General features: G+C 36.7%; 1 protein-coding gene across 20 annotated transcripts in view; it reads left to right on the top strand.

Moving 5' to 3' along the window:
- The window catches only part of MITF (melanocyte inducing transcription factor), a 367,954-nt gene that overhangs the window by 316,541 nt on the left and 35,880 nt on the right, over nt 1-15,533 (top strand). For 8 of the 20 annotated variants that reach the window (XM_073592093.1, XM_073592096.1, XM_073592092.1 and 5 more), the window contains 4 exons: nt 3,061-3,279; nt 5,064-5,171; nt 10,311-10,403; nt 13,217-13,334. In XM_073592093.1, the coding sequence (XP_073448194.1) occupies nt 3,061-3,279; nt 5,064-5,171; nt 10,311-10,403; nt 13,217-13,334 (538 nt within the window). The remainder of the gene's footprint in view (nt 1-3,060; nt 3,280-5,063; nt 5,172-10,310; nt 10,404-13,216; nt 13,335-15,533) is intronic. The other 12 variants (XM_073592102.1, XM_073592105.1, XM_073592101.1 and 9 more) reach the window with 3 other exon arrangements.

Genomic DNA, 15,533 nt, shown 5'->3' with positions numbered 1-15,533 from the left:
CCTCCTCACCTGTGTAAGTTTTTGTTTAAAGAATCAGGTCACCAGTATAAAGGGGACAAAAAATAAATTCAGTGCTTCAATTTTAGAAATATTTTTTTGAGCCAGGTATTTTTTATTGAAGAAAATGTTTTTTTTTTGTCATTTATACAATAAAATATGACATAGCAAACAGTAGCCCGAAACACAGACCACTGTCAATAGCAATAACAATAGTAAGGCAAGAGTAACAGACACTCTTGTACCTTTAAACACAATTATCGTGATGTCATAACACTCTCCGGATGTTGCTTGAAATTCCCACACCAGTACTTCCATTTCACTATTAAAAGGACTTTTAGATATATTAAAAGATTCGTTTTATACCAGCCCACAACTTTGTGCTATGAGCATCTCATGCCCAGAGCAGATTTCACCTTTTTAAAAATATCCTGTAAGCTGAACGACTTAATGGTGTAGAACACCAGCGTCAATGAGCTTACGTAAATCAATTTGCTACTGAGTGTGAACCAGACATAACAGTTCTGCTAAGGAAAAAATATGTCCTTTATTGGAAATAAAAATGTACTAGTATTCTATTGCAAAAATGTCTAAAAAAAAAAACACTTATAATTGTAAAAGGACTCTTGACCTGACCTGTGTGTGCGAGGCACTTTGCATAACACATAACCATCAGTAGATAAAGAAAACGCAGACTGGTTCATTTATATAAAACATTCGTAATATTTTATCTATGAGCTATGGAATATTTTCTGGTACCTATTTAGAAATAAGGTATAGAGGTCTCGGTTTAGTTCTATAGGTCTTGCAATATTGTAAATTAAGCATTGTTGCTCGATTTGAAAAATGACCATTAACACAATGATGTGTTTTGATATAATATTGTGATATCATATAAGGTGCTGTAGGTATAATAAATTAATACATTACTGATATGATCAGCTATAGTGATAGGAGTATTGTTGCTGCTACTTAATCGTATTTATGTGTGGTTTTAGTACTGATTTTGGAATCTTGATTCAGAACATTGGTTTGTGACAGGCAGGAGCTTGGCTTATACAGATATATGTAATAAATACATAAATATAAATATATATATATATATCTATATAAATATATAGATATATATATATATATATATATATCTATATATATATATATATATATATATATCTATATATTTATGTATTTATTATTATTTATTTATTTTTATTTATTGTACCAATGTGTAATCCCGCGTTATCAATTTAAAAACTAGAATTAAAACAGTTTGACAACTGCAACCAAGTAATTGTGTTCCCAAAACTCTAAAGTGAATGTATCAGTGCTTATTGGTTGCGCTTGTCCAAATGAGCAACACAAAAATAATTAATCCAATCATCTAAGAAGTGTTTAACCTAAAGTCCATCTAGTGATATTCAAAGCAAAGTCCATATGTGATAAAAGAATTCATCAATCTTCACACTTTCTCCTTCAAAACTGTGACTCTTCTTTTATTTTTCACCATATGTGGGTTTGGACATGCATACGTGACTATGCCCCACCACCGGTTCACCACTGTGCTCCCCTCAATTATAGACCTATAATGTCTGACAGCGCTTCCCCAGCTGGGGTATACTCCAATGGAAGGTTTGATATTCTCTCCTCCTCTCCTCCTCTGCCCTCTTTGGGTTTAGCTAGAACTGTCAAGAGGTAGAAAAGGTATATCCTCATTTCTCCTCCACCATCCAATAAATCTTTTTTGCCACTAATTTACATGGGAACTTGTCTCCCAGGATCTGTTCAACCTCCTCCAGCTTCTTGGCATTGTTGCTTGATTTGAAAAATGACCATTAACACAATGATGAGTTTTGATATAATATTGTGATATCATATAAGGTTGTAGGTATACTAAATTAATACATTTCTGATATGATCAGCTATAGTGATAGGCGTATTGTTGCTGCTACTTAATCGTATTTATGTGTGGTCTTAGTACTGATCTGGGAATCTTATTTCAGAATATTGGTTTGTAACAGGCAGGAGCTTGGTTTATGCAGATATATGTAATATAGATATACTTTAATTTATTATTTATTTATCACAGGTATTTATATAGCGCTGTCAATTTAGGCAGTGCTTTATATATATATATATATATATATATATATATATATATATATATATATATATATATATATATATATATATATATATATATATATATATATATTGTACCTTTTCATCAGTCCCTGCCCTCAAGGAGCTTACAATCTAAGATTGCTAATACACATTCATACACACATATACTGGGGGCAATTTAGACAGGAGCCAGTTACCTACCTGCATTGTTTTTGGAGTGTGGGACGAAACTGGAGTACCTGGAAGAAATCCCATCAGGCATGGGGAGAACACACAAACTCAGGTGGTGCTATAGTTAGGATTTCAACCAACGACCATAGTGCTGCTAGGTGAAAGTGTAAACCATAAAAAAAAAAAAATGATTTATATATATATATATGTACAGTTGTAGCACATATCTCCTGATTTACTACTGTCATAACATAATACAGATAAACTTCACAAGTAACTTTTTTTACCTTTTTACCTAAAATGTTATTATATTATTATCATTATTATTATATTATGATATATTATTATTATTATATTAGCTAATGCAGCTTTTGTTTGGTATTTGAAGTGTTTTGCATTTTTGAAGATTTATGTATCAATATTCATTACCCTCCTTCTGAAAACCCTCATGGCACTCATTTTGATCTTCTGCATTCAGTACTTTTTAAATCCTTGACCAAGAATGATTATGCTGCTCAGTTGTGACTTCAACCTGATTTCATCTAATAAATATCTGCTCCGGGTCAGTGACACAACCAAACAACTAGCATTTTGTAGAAGAATGATATCTGCGGTAGCCTTCAAAGATTTCTTTAAAATGGTGTTTGAAGTTAGGTGTCTATTAACTCTGATGTCACTATCTAAATTCATGTTCTTGTTTTCCAACCACTGTAGAATAATAGCCATTGTAGTTTTACAGAAACACTAATGATCTTTGAATTTATTTGGTAGGTGCAGACCCACCTTGAAAATCCAACAAAGTACCACATCCAGCAGGCGCAGAAACAGCAGGTGCAACAATACCTGACAACCACCAAGCATTCTAACAAAGCACTAAGCTTGCCCTGTCCGAACCAGCCAGGAGACCACATGATGCCACCTGGTCCTGGGAACAGCGCACCCAACAGCCCCATGGCTATGCTGACTCTTAGCACAAACTGTGAGAAAGAGGTAAGCTTTGACCCTTTTAATGCCATGTGATGTACCTACATTTTTCCGTATTGTTATATCAAAACCAGACTGATAAATATTTTCTTTAGAAATTAAGCTCAATTTAAGGAGTGCCTATACTGTAGTAGAGGACCCAAGTAGAGCTTTAGAGTGAGGTATGGGGTCCTCATATTAAATGCACTAAGGGCTTTCTAAGAGCGATGCAAGGTGAATTGTTTATGTCAAACATCCAATTAAGAGCAGAAGTCTCTTACTTCATGTAATTGGATGTTTGAGGGGAACACAGGCTAACTTTTGCATTTTAGATGATCATGCCCAGATTTTTTTAAAGGCCCTAAAACAGGGGTCTCCAAACTTTCTAAACAAAGGGCCAGTTTATCGTCCTTCAGACTTTAGGCATCAGTGGGAGTACATTTGCAATCATTGGAAGGAATAGTGTTCCGTCCTTGGTATCATTGGGAGGAACAGCACCCATCTTACCTATCATTGGGAGGAATAGTGCCCTATCGTTGGTATCATTGGGAGGAATAGCGTCCCATCTTTGGTATCATTGGGAGGAATAGCGACCCAACATTGGTATCGTTGGGAGGAATAGCCCCCATCTTACCTATCATTGGGAGGAATAGTGCCCTATCGTTGGTATAATTGGGTTGAATAGTGCCCCATTATTGGTATCATTGGGAGGAAGAGTGCCCAATCATTGGTATCATTGGGAGGAAGAGTACCCCATCGCTGGTGTCATTGGGAGGAATAGTGCTCCTTTGTTGGTGTCAATGGGAGAAATGGTGCCCCATTGTTGATGTAAGTTGGCAGAATAATGTATCAGTGGGAGAAGTGACCCAAGGGCCAGAAAAGGCAAGCAAAGGGCCCCCAGGCCGCAGTTTTGAGACCACTGCCCTAGAACATCAGCAGACTGACAGCTGATGTTGACCTGAAAATGGCACATTAACACAGATTTATTGAAGAACTACAGGATGTACACTTTATAAAGTGAATGTTTGCTTTGTGAAAATCCTTCAATGATGTGCAACGGAAATAAACCAATAATGAGTTTTTGCTTGCACACGATTGAATGACTGAAGGGAACTTTATCTCATTCCCTAAGATGAGTGAACATTAACTTCCCAAAGAAAATGAAAATGCTCTACTTCTTTAGTAAATGAAGGCAGTAAAAAAAATTACAAAAATGTTGACCACTTGTTATTTATTTAAAGTTAATGAACTAAATTGTAATTTCTCTACAGCTGGATATTAAGAAAAATATTCAAAAAATTACGTAAAATATTTCTCTATGTATTTTTCTCCCAAGAGTTGTTCCCGAGAATTTATCATTTTATTCAAAATGTTACTTTTTTTTTTTTTTAAACAGATATGTTGTTTTTCAGTGATTACTTAACCACAGAGTCAGTTAGCTGTTGATTAAGATTATGGCTGTACTACAAACAGGGAGTCTTAGTTCTCATCATCTGCCTCTAAAAATGCCAGGCATTAATTTACCTGCCTGTTCATAAATATCAAGATGCAGTGTGTTGTGTCATTGAGAAGATTTTAGCTGTTTTTTTCCAAGCCATATAATAGATTTTTTTTTTTGCCAACACTTTGCCTTAAATATTAATTGGAGTGAAAAAAGCACCAAGAAAGTATTTTTCAGGTAATTAACAGCCACATGTTATATTATTGGTAATATACTAGAGATGAGTGAAAATCTGATTCTCTAACATGCTGTCAACTCTAATCTGTTTCATGGGGCTGGAATCCATTGGCTTTTTTGTCTTTTCTTTTAGTTTTATACTTGTAAAAATATCAGCCCTGTCCCCGGAAGCAAAGTTGCAAAGAGGCCGCATGGATCCCCTTACGAGTTCACCTACCACGATCCTGGAGCTTTCTCGCAGGTGAACAGCCTCCTCACTATTTCGGAGTGGGGAAATCAATCTGGGTTCCCTATTTATAAGAATACTGTACTCAAAGAACTGTGGAAATTGCCATTGCTCACTTATCTTCCTAAAAATGATAGTTGCCTGGCTGTCATGCTGACATTTTCAGTGTTTGTACATTTGTCCCACAATACAGAAAATACAAAGGTTAAAGCCTGCCAAGCAACTAGGTTTTTTTTCGGAGGTGATCAGCAGTGGAAGTGGCATTTCTCTAAGTACAGGATTCCTGTATTTTACTGACTGAGATATAATGACATCACTATGCAACATCACTATGCAATCATGTCCCCTGGGCAACAAAAACGTGGAAGTGAAATGGTGAGGGATTCAGAGGACCCCATTACCAGTTCACTTGTAAAGGGAGGTTGTGTGTATTAGTTCCTGGGCAAGATTCACAAATTCTTGGGTCTCTATTTACCTCCCCAGTCTTATTTCTACAAATCCATAGTTTCAGATTAAAAAAAAAAAAAAACAAATTTATATCAGGCTCGTTAAATCAGACAAAGAGCAATGCAAACGTGTAGCAAACCACAGAAACCAATCGGAAATTGTCTTTGAGGTTTTCATTAATGTAAAGCCACAACATTCTTTTTTTGGGGGGTTTTGGGTAGAATGTGGAAAGGTTAAAGCGGAAGTAAACCCATCAATTTAACCGTTTCAAATAAGTTACATTTGCGGCACGTGACGGGAACGTAACTCTCCCATTGGTTGTGCTCTCAACCAAACTGTCAAACCATCCAATGGCTGGTGTCATAACTGATCACATGTGCAGCATCGTGGCATTAAACAGAGGCCAAGAAGGTAGCTTCCTTGGCTGAAAAAAATAGGAGGGTTTACTTCCACTTTAAGTTGTCTGTAGATGGATCTAAATTTTCAATCCATCTACCTCAGTTCCCGTTCTAGAGAACTTGATCTAATGATTGACTTCTTTCAGACCAGCTTGTTGGAAAATCTTCCTTTGATCAATGCGGCAGCCAATCAGTTGAGCATTCCTCATTCCACCTAACTTGTGAGATGGGGGAATTAGTTCAGCTTTTTTGATCAGCCTGCTGGCTGATTGAAAAAACGGATCCAAATCATGGCAAGCCTAAAGCTGACCATAGACAGTTCGAATATCGGCTGGTTTAGCAGGGACTGACCGAAATTCGAACCATATATGGGCAGGCTGAATGTACCCAGATCAGGCAATTTGGGTACAACCAGCCTGTCGGATTTCTCATGCAATTATTGCATGCAGCTATAGCCGCTAGCAATAATCACTGTGTTCTCCTGGCCGGGATGCCCCCCCCCCCAGACAACACAAAAGCTCAGCAGGAGGGATTCCCCCATCAACATTGACTGTGTTGATGGGGGAATCAAGCAATTTTCTTACTTGCAACCTGTGGTTGCAGGAACGAGTATTGCCCCATCTATGGCCAGCTTTAGAAACTTTCCCTGATATTCATTGCTATTTGTGTCCATCTGGGAGGATTCGCCAACTCTATTGGTCCTAGTGAATATTGTCTCCAGTACAGGACTCAATAGAAAATACAAATTAATTAAGCAGTGATGCGCTGTTCAAATCCTCTAAATCAGGGATATGCAATTAGCGGACCTCCAGCTGTTGCAAGACTACAAGTCCCATCATGCCTCTGCCTATGGGTGACATGCTTGTGGCTGTCAGATTCTTGCTATGCCTCATGTAGTTCTGCAACAGCTGGAGGTCCGCTAATTGCATATCCCTGGTCTAAATAATCAATAGGTGCACATCATGTGCAAAATCAAATATCAAAATCTTCTGTGATCAAAATGACTACCTTGTGACAAAAAATACGATTAATAAGCAAAACAATTCAAAAATGTGCCACCCAATTGTGCAAAAAATTAATTGTATAAGTGTAAAGAATGCTACAAATAAATGTCCATACTCCGAAATTGGTACAGTCCAACACTTCCACTTTTAAGCACCAATTTTGGAGTATGGACTTTTAAAGTGATAGAGTGCACTTGATTGGTGGATGCAGCGGTTTGATAAATACACTTTATTATATTATTAATTTATTCACATAGCATACATAGCAGCGCGTTAGTCTTTAATAGAAAATACAAAATGTTGCTACAGGGACAGCAAATGAGGAGGCGCCTTCTAACTATTCCCTAAAAAAAAAAAATGGCTTCACATACACTCCCTTATAAAATGAGCCCAAACCCTTATCTAAATCGATATAAATAAACACAGGAAAGAAAATTGCAGATTCTTTACACAATCCTCTCCATTAAGCTAGTTGCACATTAAACAGTAAAGCTAAATCTGACAGATCTTTATCCTGTTTACCTTACAGAGGTGTTACTGCCAAAGATAGCTTTTGTCTTAAATAATTCAGTCTCAACTTCTATTTTAAAAAAATAGACTTCCGAAGAAAAAAAATTATTCTTTCACTTCTTTAATGGTTTTGGCAACATGTCATATAAATAAAGAATTAGCTATGTTAAATTACATTTTTTTTTTATAGTAAGCCATTATAGCTGTATTTTTTCTTTTTGTATTTTTAAATATTTTAAAGATCTAAATGGACGAGGCCTAATTCTTCTTGTCCATTTTTATGAAGCAAAACACATGCATATTACTGTATGTACATGCACGTCAAGTAGAAACCACATTCTTTCCAATGTGGCCGGTTCACATCCTCGTACTGCAGTTTAGTGTGTTTTGAAATAGGGCCTATTCACACCTATATGTATGCGTTAACATGCATGATGCAGTACACATGGAATAGTGTGAATACAGCCTAAGGGGGTTAATTTACTAAAACTGGAGAGTGCAAAATCTGGTACAGCTGTGCATGGTAGCCAATCAGCTTCTAACTTCAGCTTTTTCAATTAAGCTTTGACAAAAAAAACTGGAAGCTGATTTCTATGCGGAGCTGTACCGGATTTTACACTCTCCGGTTTTAGTAAATCAACCCCTAAATGTCTGTCCAAAAATATAAATTATATACATATACATATAAAAACACTTAATAATATCAAGTTCAATTAGTCTATGCTCTGAATCAATTTAGTAACTTAAAATATTCCCGCCTTAATTTCTTTTGTCTTAATTTCAAATATTTTTTTTTTTTTTCGAATTTGTGAATCAATTTTTATATAAAGTTTCATGATATAAAATCTTAATTCATAATGTTTATATTATTAAAACAACGTTGATGTATAAATAGGCATTTTGGTTCAGTTTAAAACAATTTAATAACTGCCTAAATATTTATTTGTTTCTATATTTTTTTTATCTGTATTATTGTGAAGTTTATTTAATTGCGTGCAGAAATTAGGGAATACCAGGGCAACATCACTGCAAATTCCCAATATTTTCCACAGTTTTTGCAATTCCAGATCTAAAGGGTGGATCTTCGAACCACCCTTTAAAGCACAGTGCTGCCACTTGGTGAAAGCGCAAAGTAAAGTTTTTTTTTTTTTTCTGCAAACATATCACATTTGCTGGTTGATAAATAGGGTGAATAGTACAGTCAGTATTATTTAACACTGAAGAACAAACATTAGCAAATTATGGCGAATGCAGTTTTATCGACAGTAATATTTCCTGTTGATTTTTTTTTTTTTTATAAATGTGTTGAAAAATCACTCTGTTAGTAAATCAATGTCTAGTCTCCATGCATTGGATAAGATATATTCGTTAAAAAGAACTGTATGCTGGCATTTTAAAATAAATATAAAAAATCGTAAAAGTAATTTAATGAAATTAGGTCCCCATCAACTCAACAAAACAAAGATTTTTTTTTTTTTGGGTTGACATTACATATTTGGAGCTCATAAATGGGCAGATTTATGTAGCCCCAAAATCCTGTTTTTTATTTTTGATTTCACTGCTTTTAACTTAATTTTGTTTTGGGTCTTTTGCAACAATTTGATGATTTCAAAAGCTTTGCAGGGTATTGCCAATAATATCCGGTAATTGTTTTCTGTGTTTCCTGAGAAAATAATAGAGGGGCATTTTGCAATAAGTCTGCCAGGTGAAGCTGTCAGAATTTTTGGAAGTCTTTATGGAAAATTAGCAGTCTGTCCTATCAAGCTCTGTATAATATAGGATGTCCATAAAATAAAGGGAGATTAATATTTAATGGTTATTATGGTTGGATAATAGTTACTTATTAATTAATATTAAATAGTAATTATTGTCAGTTATTTGATTCAATTGAGTTTAATATCCAATATATATATATATATATATATATATATATATATATATATATATATATATTGAAGAAGAAGCTGTTTACAATAGAACCATTTAATTCAACATTTTTACTGGGTAATCCAATTACATTTACATACACTGACTGCAAAAGTCATAAAGCAGTAATTAAAAATGTTAATAGATGTGTTGTTATTTAAAAAAAAGAACATAGAATAGCAAAGCTTCACATATTGCAATAAACAAATTATACGAGAAACGTTTCTCTATTTTCATGTCTCCTACTAAACAAGACATAATGAATGTATTGATTGCCATGTTGAAGTGGCATCCACACTATCAAATTTACATGAGATATTATCGAGTTTTTTCGATTTTGCTGGCTGAAAAGATTGATGTTGTTTAACATTAACTTTCGGAAAAATCCAATCGCCTTTAAAGACATTGATTTAGTATTTTATTTAATCTTTCAGTAAATTGTAGTTTTGTGTTTTTTTTTTGTTTTTTTTTTAGTTCACACTTTTCATTTTTTAGAATTGCTGTCGCTTTGTTGCCAGATTCAACTTCATAGTTGACTGCTGAATTGTTTGGGCTTGACGTCACCGTTCTTTGTGGTGCTGAACTTACTCTTCGGTAGTAGATTGCTTAGCTTCTGCCAACTATGGGTGATCATGTTAGAGATTACAGGTGCATGGAAAGTGGTAAAATTTCCCCATCTATTACCATCTTCAGGGGTATTTTATTTTTTATTACTTTCCTCCTAATTAATTGGGTATTTCGAAAGGATACGATTTTTAGTTGTAAAAAAAATGACTTGCTCCTTTTAGTAATTTAGCCAGTAGGTATTATTCACCAATAAATGAGTAAAACATTGTATTGATAATAACATCATATTTTTTTAATTGCAGATGGATGATGTAATCGATGACATCATTAGCTTGGAGTCTAGCTATAATGAAGAAATCCTCATGATGGATCCTGCTATGCAAATGGCAAACACGGTATGGTAGATTTGATGAATTTATTGTATCCATATTTTTTGCAAATATATTTTTATTTTATTCTATTATTATTATTATTATTATTATTATTATTACTTTGCAGTCCAGTTTTGATGGCTGTTATTGTATCTCATTCTGGCATTTTTAATTTTTGTTTTCACAACCTGTCATAGAAACTGTTAAGTGTTGTACACACTATAAGAAAATCCGGGGAATAATCGCCTGATTTTCCTTGTTGTTTCACAGTAAGTCGTAACCACGGAAGGAAATAATGTACAAAAACTCTTATACGACAAATTAATTAACGCCACTGATAGTAAGAGTATGATAATGTACCGTCGTCATATAAATTTTGGAAAAACAAAAGGCAGAGGGTCTAAGGCTGTGGACTCTCATGGTACGGTAAGGACTTACAAACACATTTGTATAAAAATATATACATGTATTAAGACATGATTAAAAGGTCCTGAGGAGAGGGAGTCATACAATACATATAAATTGAATCTCTGAAGGAGAACTGTTGGAATCGGAATGACGTCCCAGGTCAGTTCAACCTCAACATGTTTCGTGGTATGACCGCTTCTTCAGGAGTATCCAGCATACTCCTGAAGAAGTGGTCATACCGCGAAACATGTTGAGGTTGAACTGACCTGGGACGACATTCTGATTCCTTCCCCTGGATGGATGCACGTCCAACTGTTCAGTTCTCCTTCAGAGATTCAATTTATATGTATTGTATGACTCCCTCTCCTCAGGACCTTTTAATCATGTCTTTGTCTTAATAAATTTATATATTTTTATACAAATGTGTATGTAAGTTCTTACCGTACCATGAGAGTCCACAGTTGCCTTAGACCCTCTTATACGACAAAGATTTTTTTTTTTTTAATTGTTTCTGATCCTGAGCAGTCTTTAGTTTCTTCTACGATTTTTCTCGTACAAAAACGGTACACATTAAATGAAAATCTTTGTTCTGTTCCAGTACGAGAAACATTTTGGAGTTTGTCCCTTTGTAAATTTTCATTTCGGAAGGTCGGAATTGGCTGTCGAATCTTGTGTCTATCAGAAAATGTGTCTAACCAGAAAATCGTACGATCGTTTCTCGGACGAAAAATATTCGCCCAATTTTCTTATAGTGTCTACGAGCCTTAAGGTGTCTTTAACATGGCTTTTATTATCCAATGGAATTGGTTAACCTCCCAAGTGGAGAACCTGTAAGAGCTGTGGTATGCAAAGAACATATATGTATGTTAAGTAATGATTAAAAAAAAAACCTTTAACAATTTGAAAAAGAAAATACTAAAAGAATGACTTTGTACAAAATAATTTTTTTTTTTTTAAATATCCCTAACCTTACTCCACTCTATCCAAAGCAATGTTAAAGCTGAATGCCACACATGAACTACATATATACATAAATTAAATAGATATATCATTTTTTTTTTTTTTTTTTTATCTAGAAAAAATTTTATCAGTCAAAGAATCTGTATTTTTTTTTTAACTAGACCTGAGATTTACACAGTTCTGTTACACCACTCAGTTCTGTTTGGCAGGAAAGGAGACTACATTTAAACCCATCCATATAACAGTTTCATTTCTGGTATGTGCCGGAAATGTAACACAACCATTGGTTGTGCTCTCAACCAAACTGTCAAGCCATCCAATGGTTGGTGTCATAACTGATCACATGTGCAGCATCATGGCCGTTGTGGATTAAACAGAGGTAAAGATGGCAGCTTCCTTGGCTGAAAACGCTAGGGGGGGTTTACTTACACTTTAAAGATCTTGTCCCTCCTCCAGCCTGTGACTGAACAGTGAAAATAGAAGCAGAGGACTGATGAGCTCATTTGTCTTTTGCTCTCTCCTTCTATCAGCGCATTCAGTACAACTGATTGTCTCATTGTGCTGCTGCTCCCTCTCCCAGTCTGAGCTCTGCTGCAAAGGGGCTAATACCAGGTTACATAGTAGGTTACATAGTAGGTGAGGTTGAAAAAAGACACAAGTCCATCAAGTCCAACCTATGTGTGTGATTATGTGTCAGTATTTCATTACATATCCCTGTATGTTGCGGTCATTCAGGTGATTATCTAATAGTTTCTTGAAGCTATCAATGCCCCCCGCTAAGACCACTGCCTGTGGAAGGGAATTCCACATCCTTGCCACTCTTACAGTAAAGAACCCTCTACCAAATTACCAGGTCTAATTGAGGTTAATGATGTATTCATAAGTACATAGCTGTATTCATGTGTGTCTATAATAGAAACAAAATGATACCCCAGCTCCACTGCCAATATGATGATTTATGAACTGTGAACCGGTGCTCTAGCCAGGAGGTTCAGGACCCAAAATGCAGTACTTGAATCAGAAAAGGGCTGGCAACTCGGATGCTCTTGAATAAAAGTCCTTTATTGGGTTACATGGGTACACGGGTACAGGCTACGCTGACGCGTTTCGGCTAAGAAGCCTTTATCAAAGCAGCGTCGCCAGCCCTTTTCTGATTCAAGTACTGCATTTGTGTCTATAATACCTGCCTGGAGTTCGGCTTTAACAAAAGAGGTATTCCCATAACTGTTTTTGTTGTTCACCGCATCAGAACAGATTAAGGATTTATTTTTTTCAGATTAAGAAACTTGGACCTATGTTCCTGGATGTGAGTTTTCCCTGAATTTATTAACCATCTTGAATAAAAAACTGTTTATAAATAGACCGTAGTCTTTATTAACCCCTGAATACCTTTCTCCATTGTGATTGTATTCCTTGTCAATGTGTCTCCTACAGATATTTGTTTTAATTCTTTTTTTTTTTTTTCCCAGTTGCCGGTGTCTGCTAATCTGATTGACATATATGCAAATCAAGGTATGCCTGCTCCTGGGTTAAACATCAGTAATTCTTGTCCTGCTAATCTTCCAAATATCAAAAGGGAGCTTACAGGTAAATCTATTTGTATAATAGAGAGGATCAGAATTCCAGATCCATTGTTTCATTATTGCAAGCAATCGCCATGCAAGTAGAAACTGAATTGGAATTGGGATGAGGCTGGGAGGGAGCATAAAGAAATTATTATAAGATTATAGGAAGGTAGAATAATGTATATATGGCGTGGTGTTGGGGTTTTGCCACGGGAGGGGTGCTTCTAAACAATGGAGAAAGTCCGTTTGAATCTTGAGACTCTCATTCATCTTGTTGACGAATTACACTATATTACCAAAAGTATTGGGACACCTGCCTTTACACGCACATGAACTTTAATGGCATCCCAGTCTTAGTCCGTAGGGTTCAATATTGAGTTGGCCCACCTTTTGCAGCTACAACAGCTTCAACTCTTTTGGGAAGGCTGTTCACAAGGTTTAGGAGTGTGTCTATGGCAGGGGTAGGCAACCTGAGCCCTCCAGCTGTGGTGAAACTACAAATCCCATCGTGTCTCTGCCTCTAGGAGTCATGCCTGTGATTGTCAGGGTCTTGCAATGTCTCAAGGGACTTGTGGTTTCACCACAGCTGGAGGGCAGAGGTTGCCTACTCCTGGTATATGGGAAGGTTTAAACATTCTTCCAGAAGCGTGTTTGTGTGGTCAGGCACTAATGTTGGATGAGAAGGCCTGGCTCACAGTCTCCACTCTAATTCATCCCAAAGGTGTTCTATTGGGTGCAGGTAAGTCAAGTTCCTCCACCCAAAACTCACTCATCCATTTCTTTATGGACCTTGTATTTCAGGGGTTGGGCTCGGCGCCTTTGTTTCAGTGAAGGGAACTCCTAAGGCATCGGCATACCAAGACATTTTGGACAATTTTATACTCCCAACTTTGTGGGAACAGTTTGGGGATGGTCCCTTCTTGTTCCAACATGACTGAGCACCAGTGCACAAAGCAAGGTCCATAAAGACATGGATGAGTGAGTTTGGGGTGGAGGAACTTGACTGGCCTGCACAGAGTCCTGACCTCAACCCGATAGAACACCCTTGGGAGGAATTAGAGCAGAGACTGCGAGCCAAGCCTTCTTGTCCAACATCAGGGCCTGACCTCACAAATGCAGTTCTGGAAGAATGGTCAAACATTCCCATAGATACACTCCTAAACCTTGTGGACAGCCTTCCCAGAAGAGTTGAAGCTGTTATAGCTGCAAAGGATGAGTAACTCAATATTGAACCCTATGGAATAATGCCCCGTACACATGGTCGGACTTTGTTCGGACATTCCGACAACAAAATCCTAGGATTTTTTCCGACGGATGTTGGCTCAAACTTGTCTTGCATACACACAGTCACACAAAGTTGTCGGAAAATCCGATCATTCTGAACGCGGTGACGTAAAACACGTACGTCGGGACTAAAAACGGGGCAGTAGCCAATAGCTTTCGTCTCTTAATTTATTCTGAGCATGCGTGGCACTTTGTGCGTCGGATTTGTGTACACACGATCGTTATTTCCGACAACGGATTTTGTTGTCGGAAAATTTTATAGCCTGCTCTCAAACTTTGTGTGTCGGAAATTCCTATGGAAAATGTGTGATGGAGCCTACACACGGTCAGAATTTCCGACAACAAGGTCCTATCACACATTTTCCGTCGGAAAATCCGACCGTGTGTACGGGGCATTAGACTGGGATGCCTTTTGGCAATATAGTATATGTTAAAGTGTTTTTTGGGGGGGATTTTTACCTTAAGGCATTGTATGCCTTAAGGTAAAAATATCTTTTAAGTGCAGCCCCCCTAAGTACTCACCTAAGCCCAATCTCGGTCAAGCACTGTGCAATTTGTAGCATCTCTTCTCCCTTCTCTCGCCTCTCATAGGTTTGGCTGAAAGCAACTGAAGCAATTGGCTCCTGCTGTTGTCAGTCCAAACCTGTGAGCAGAGGGTGGGGCTCAGCAGGGCTGTGTGTATGAATAGATGCAAGCAGCCCAGCTCGTGAGCGAGCGCGTACAAGTGCCCCCATGGGCATTGCACAGAGCAGGTAAGTATGACATGTTTTTTATTTTAATTTTAAAAAATACGAACCTTTAATATTTCTTGAATTCCTTCATGGATGAAACCAGCAAAATCCAACAGAGTAGGCAGTGGCTTAATGTCACTCGTATTACAGATTCCCCTGTCTGTATGTCCTCTTTTTAAAGCCTTACTCCAGTCCAATTTTTTTAG

The sequence above is a fragment of the Aquarana catesbeiana genome, linkage group LG07, assembly GCF_042186555.1.
Source record: "Aquarana catesbeiana isolate 2022-GZ linkage group LG07, ASM4218655v1, whole genome shotgun sequence".
Lineage (NCBI taxonomy): Eukaryota > Metazoa > Chordata > Amphibia > Anura > Ranidae > Aquarana > Aquarana catesbeiana.
This window is presented reverse-complemented; position numbering and strand designations above follow the sequence as displayed.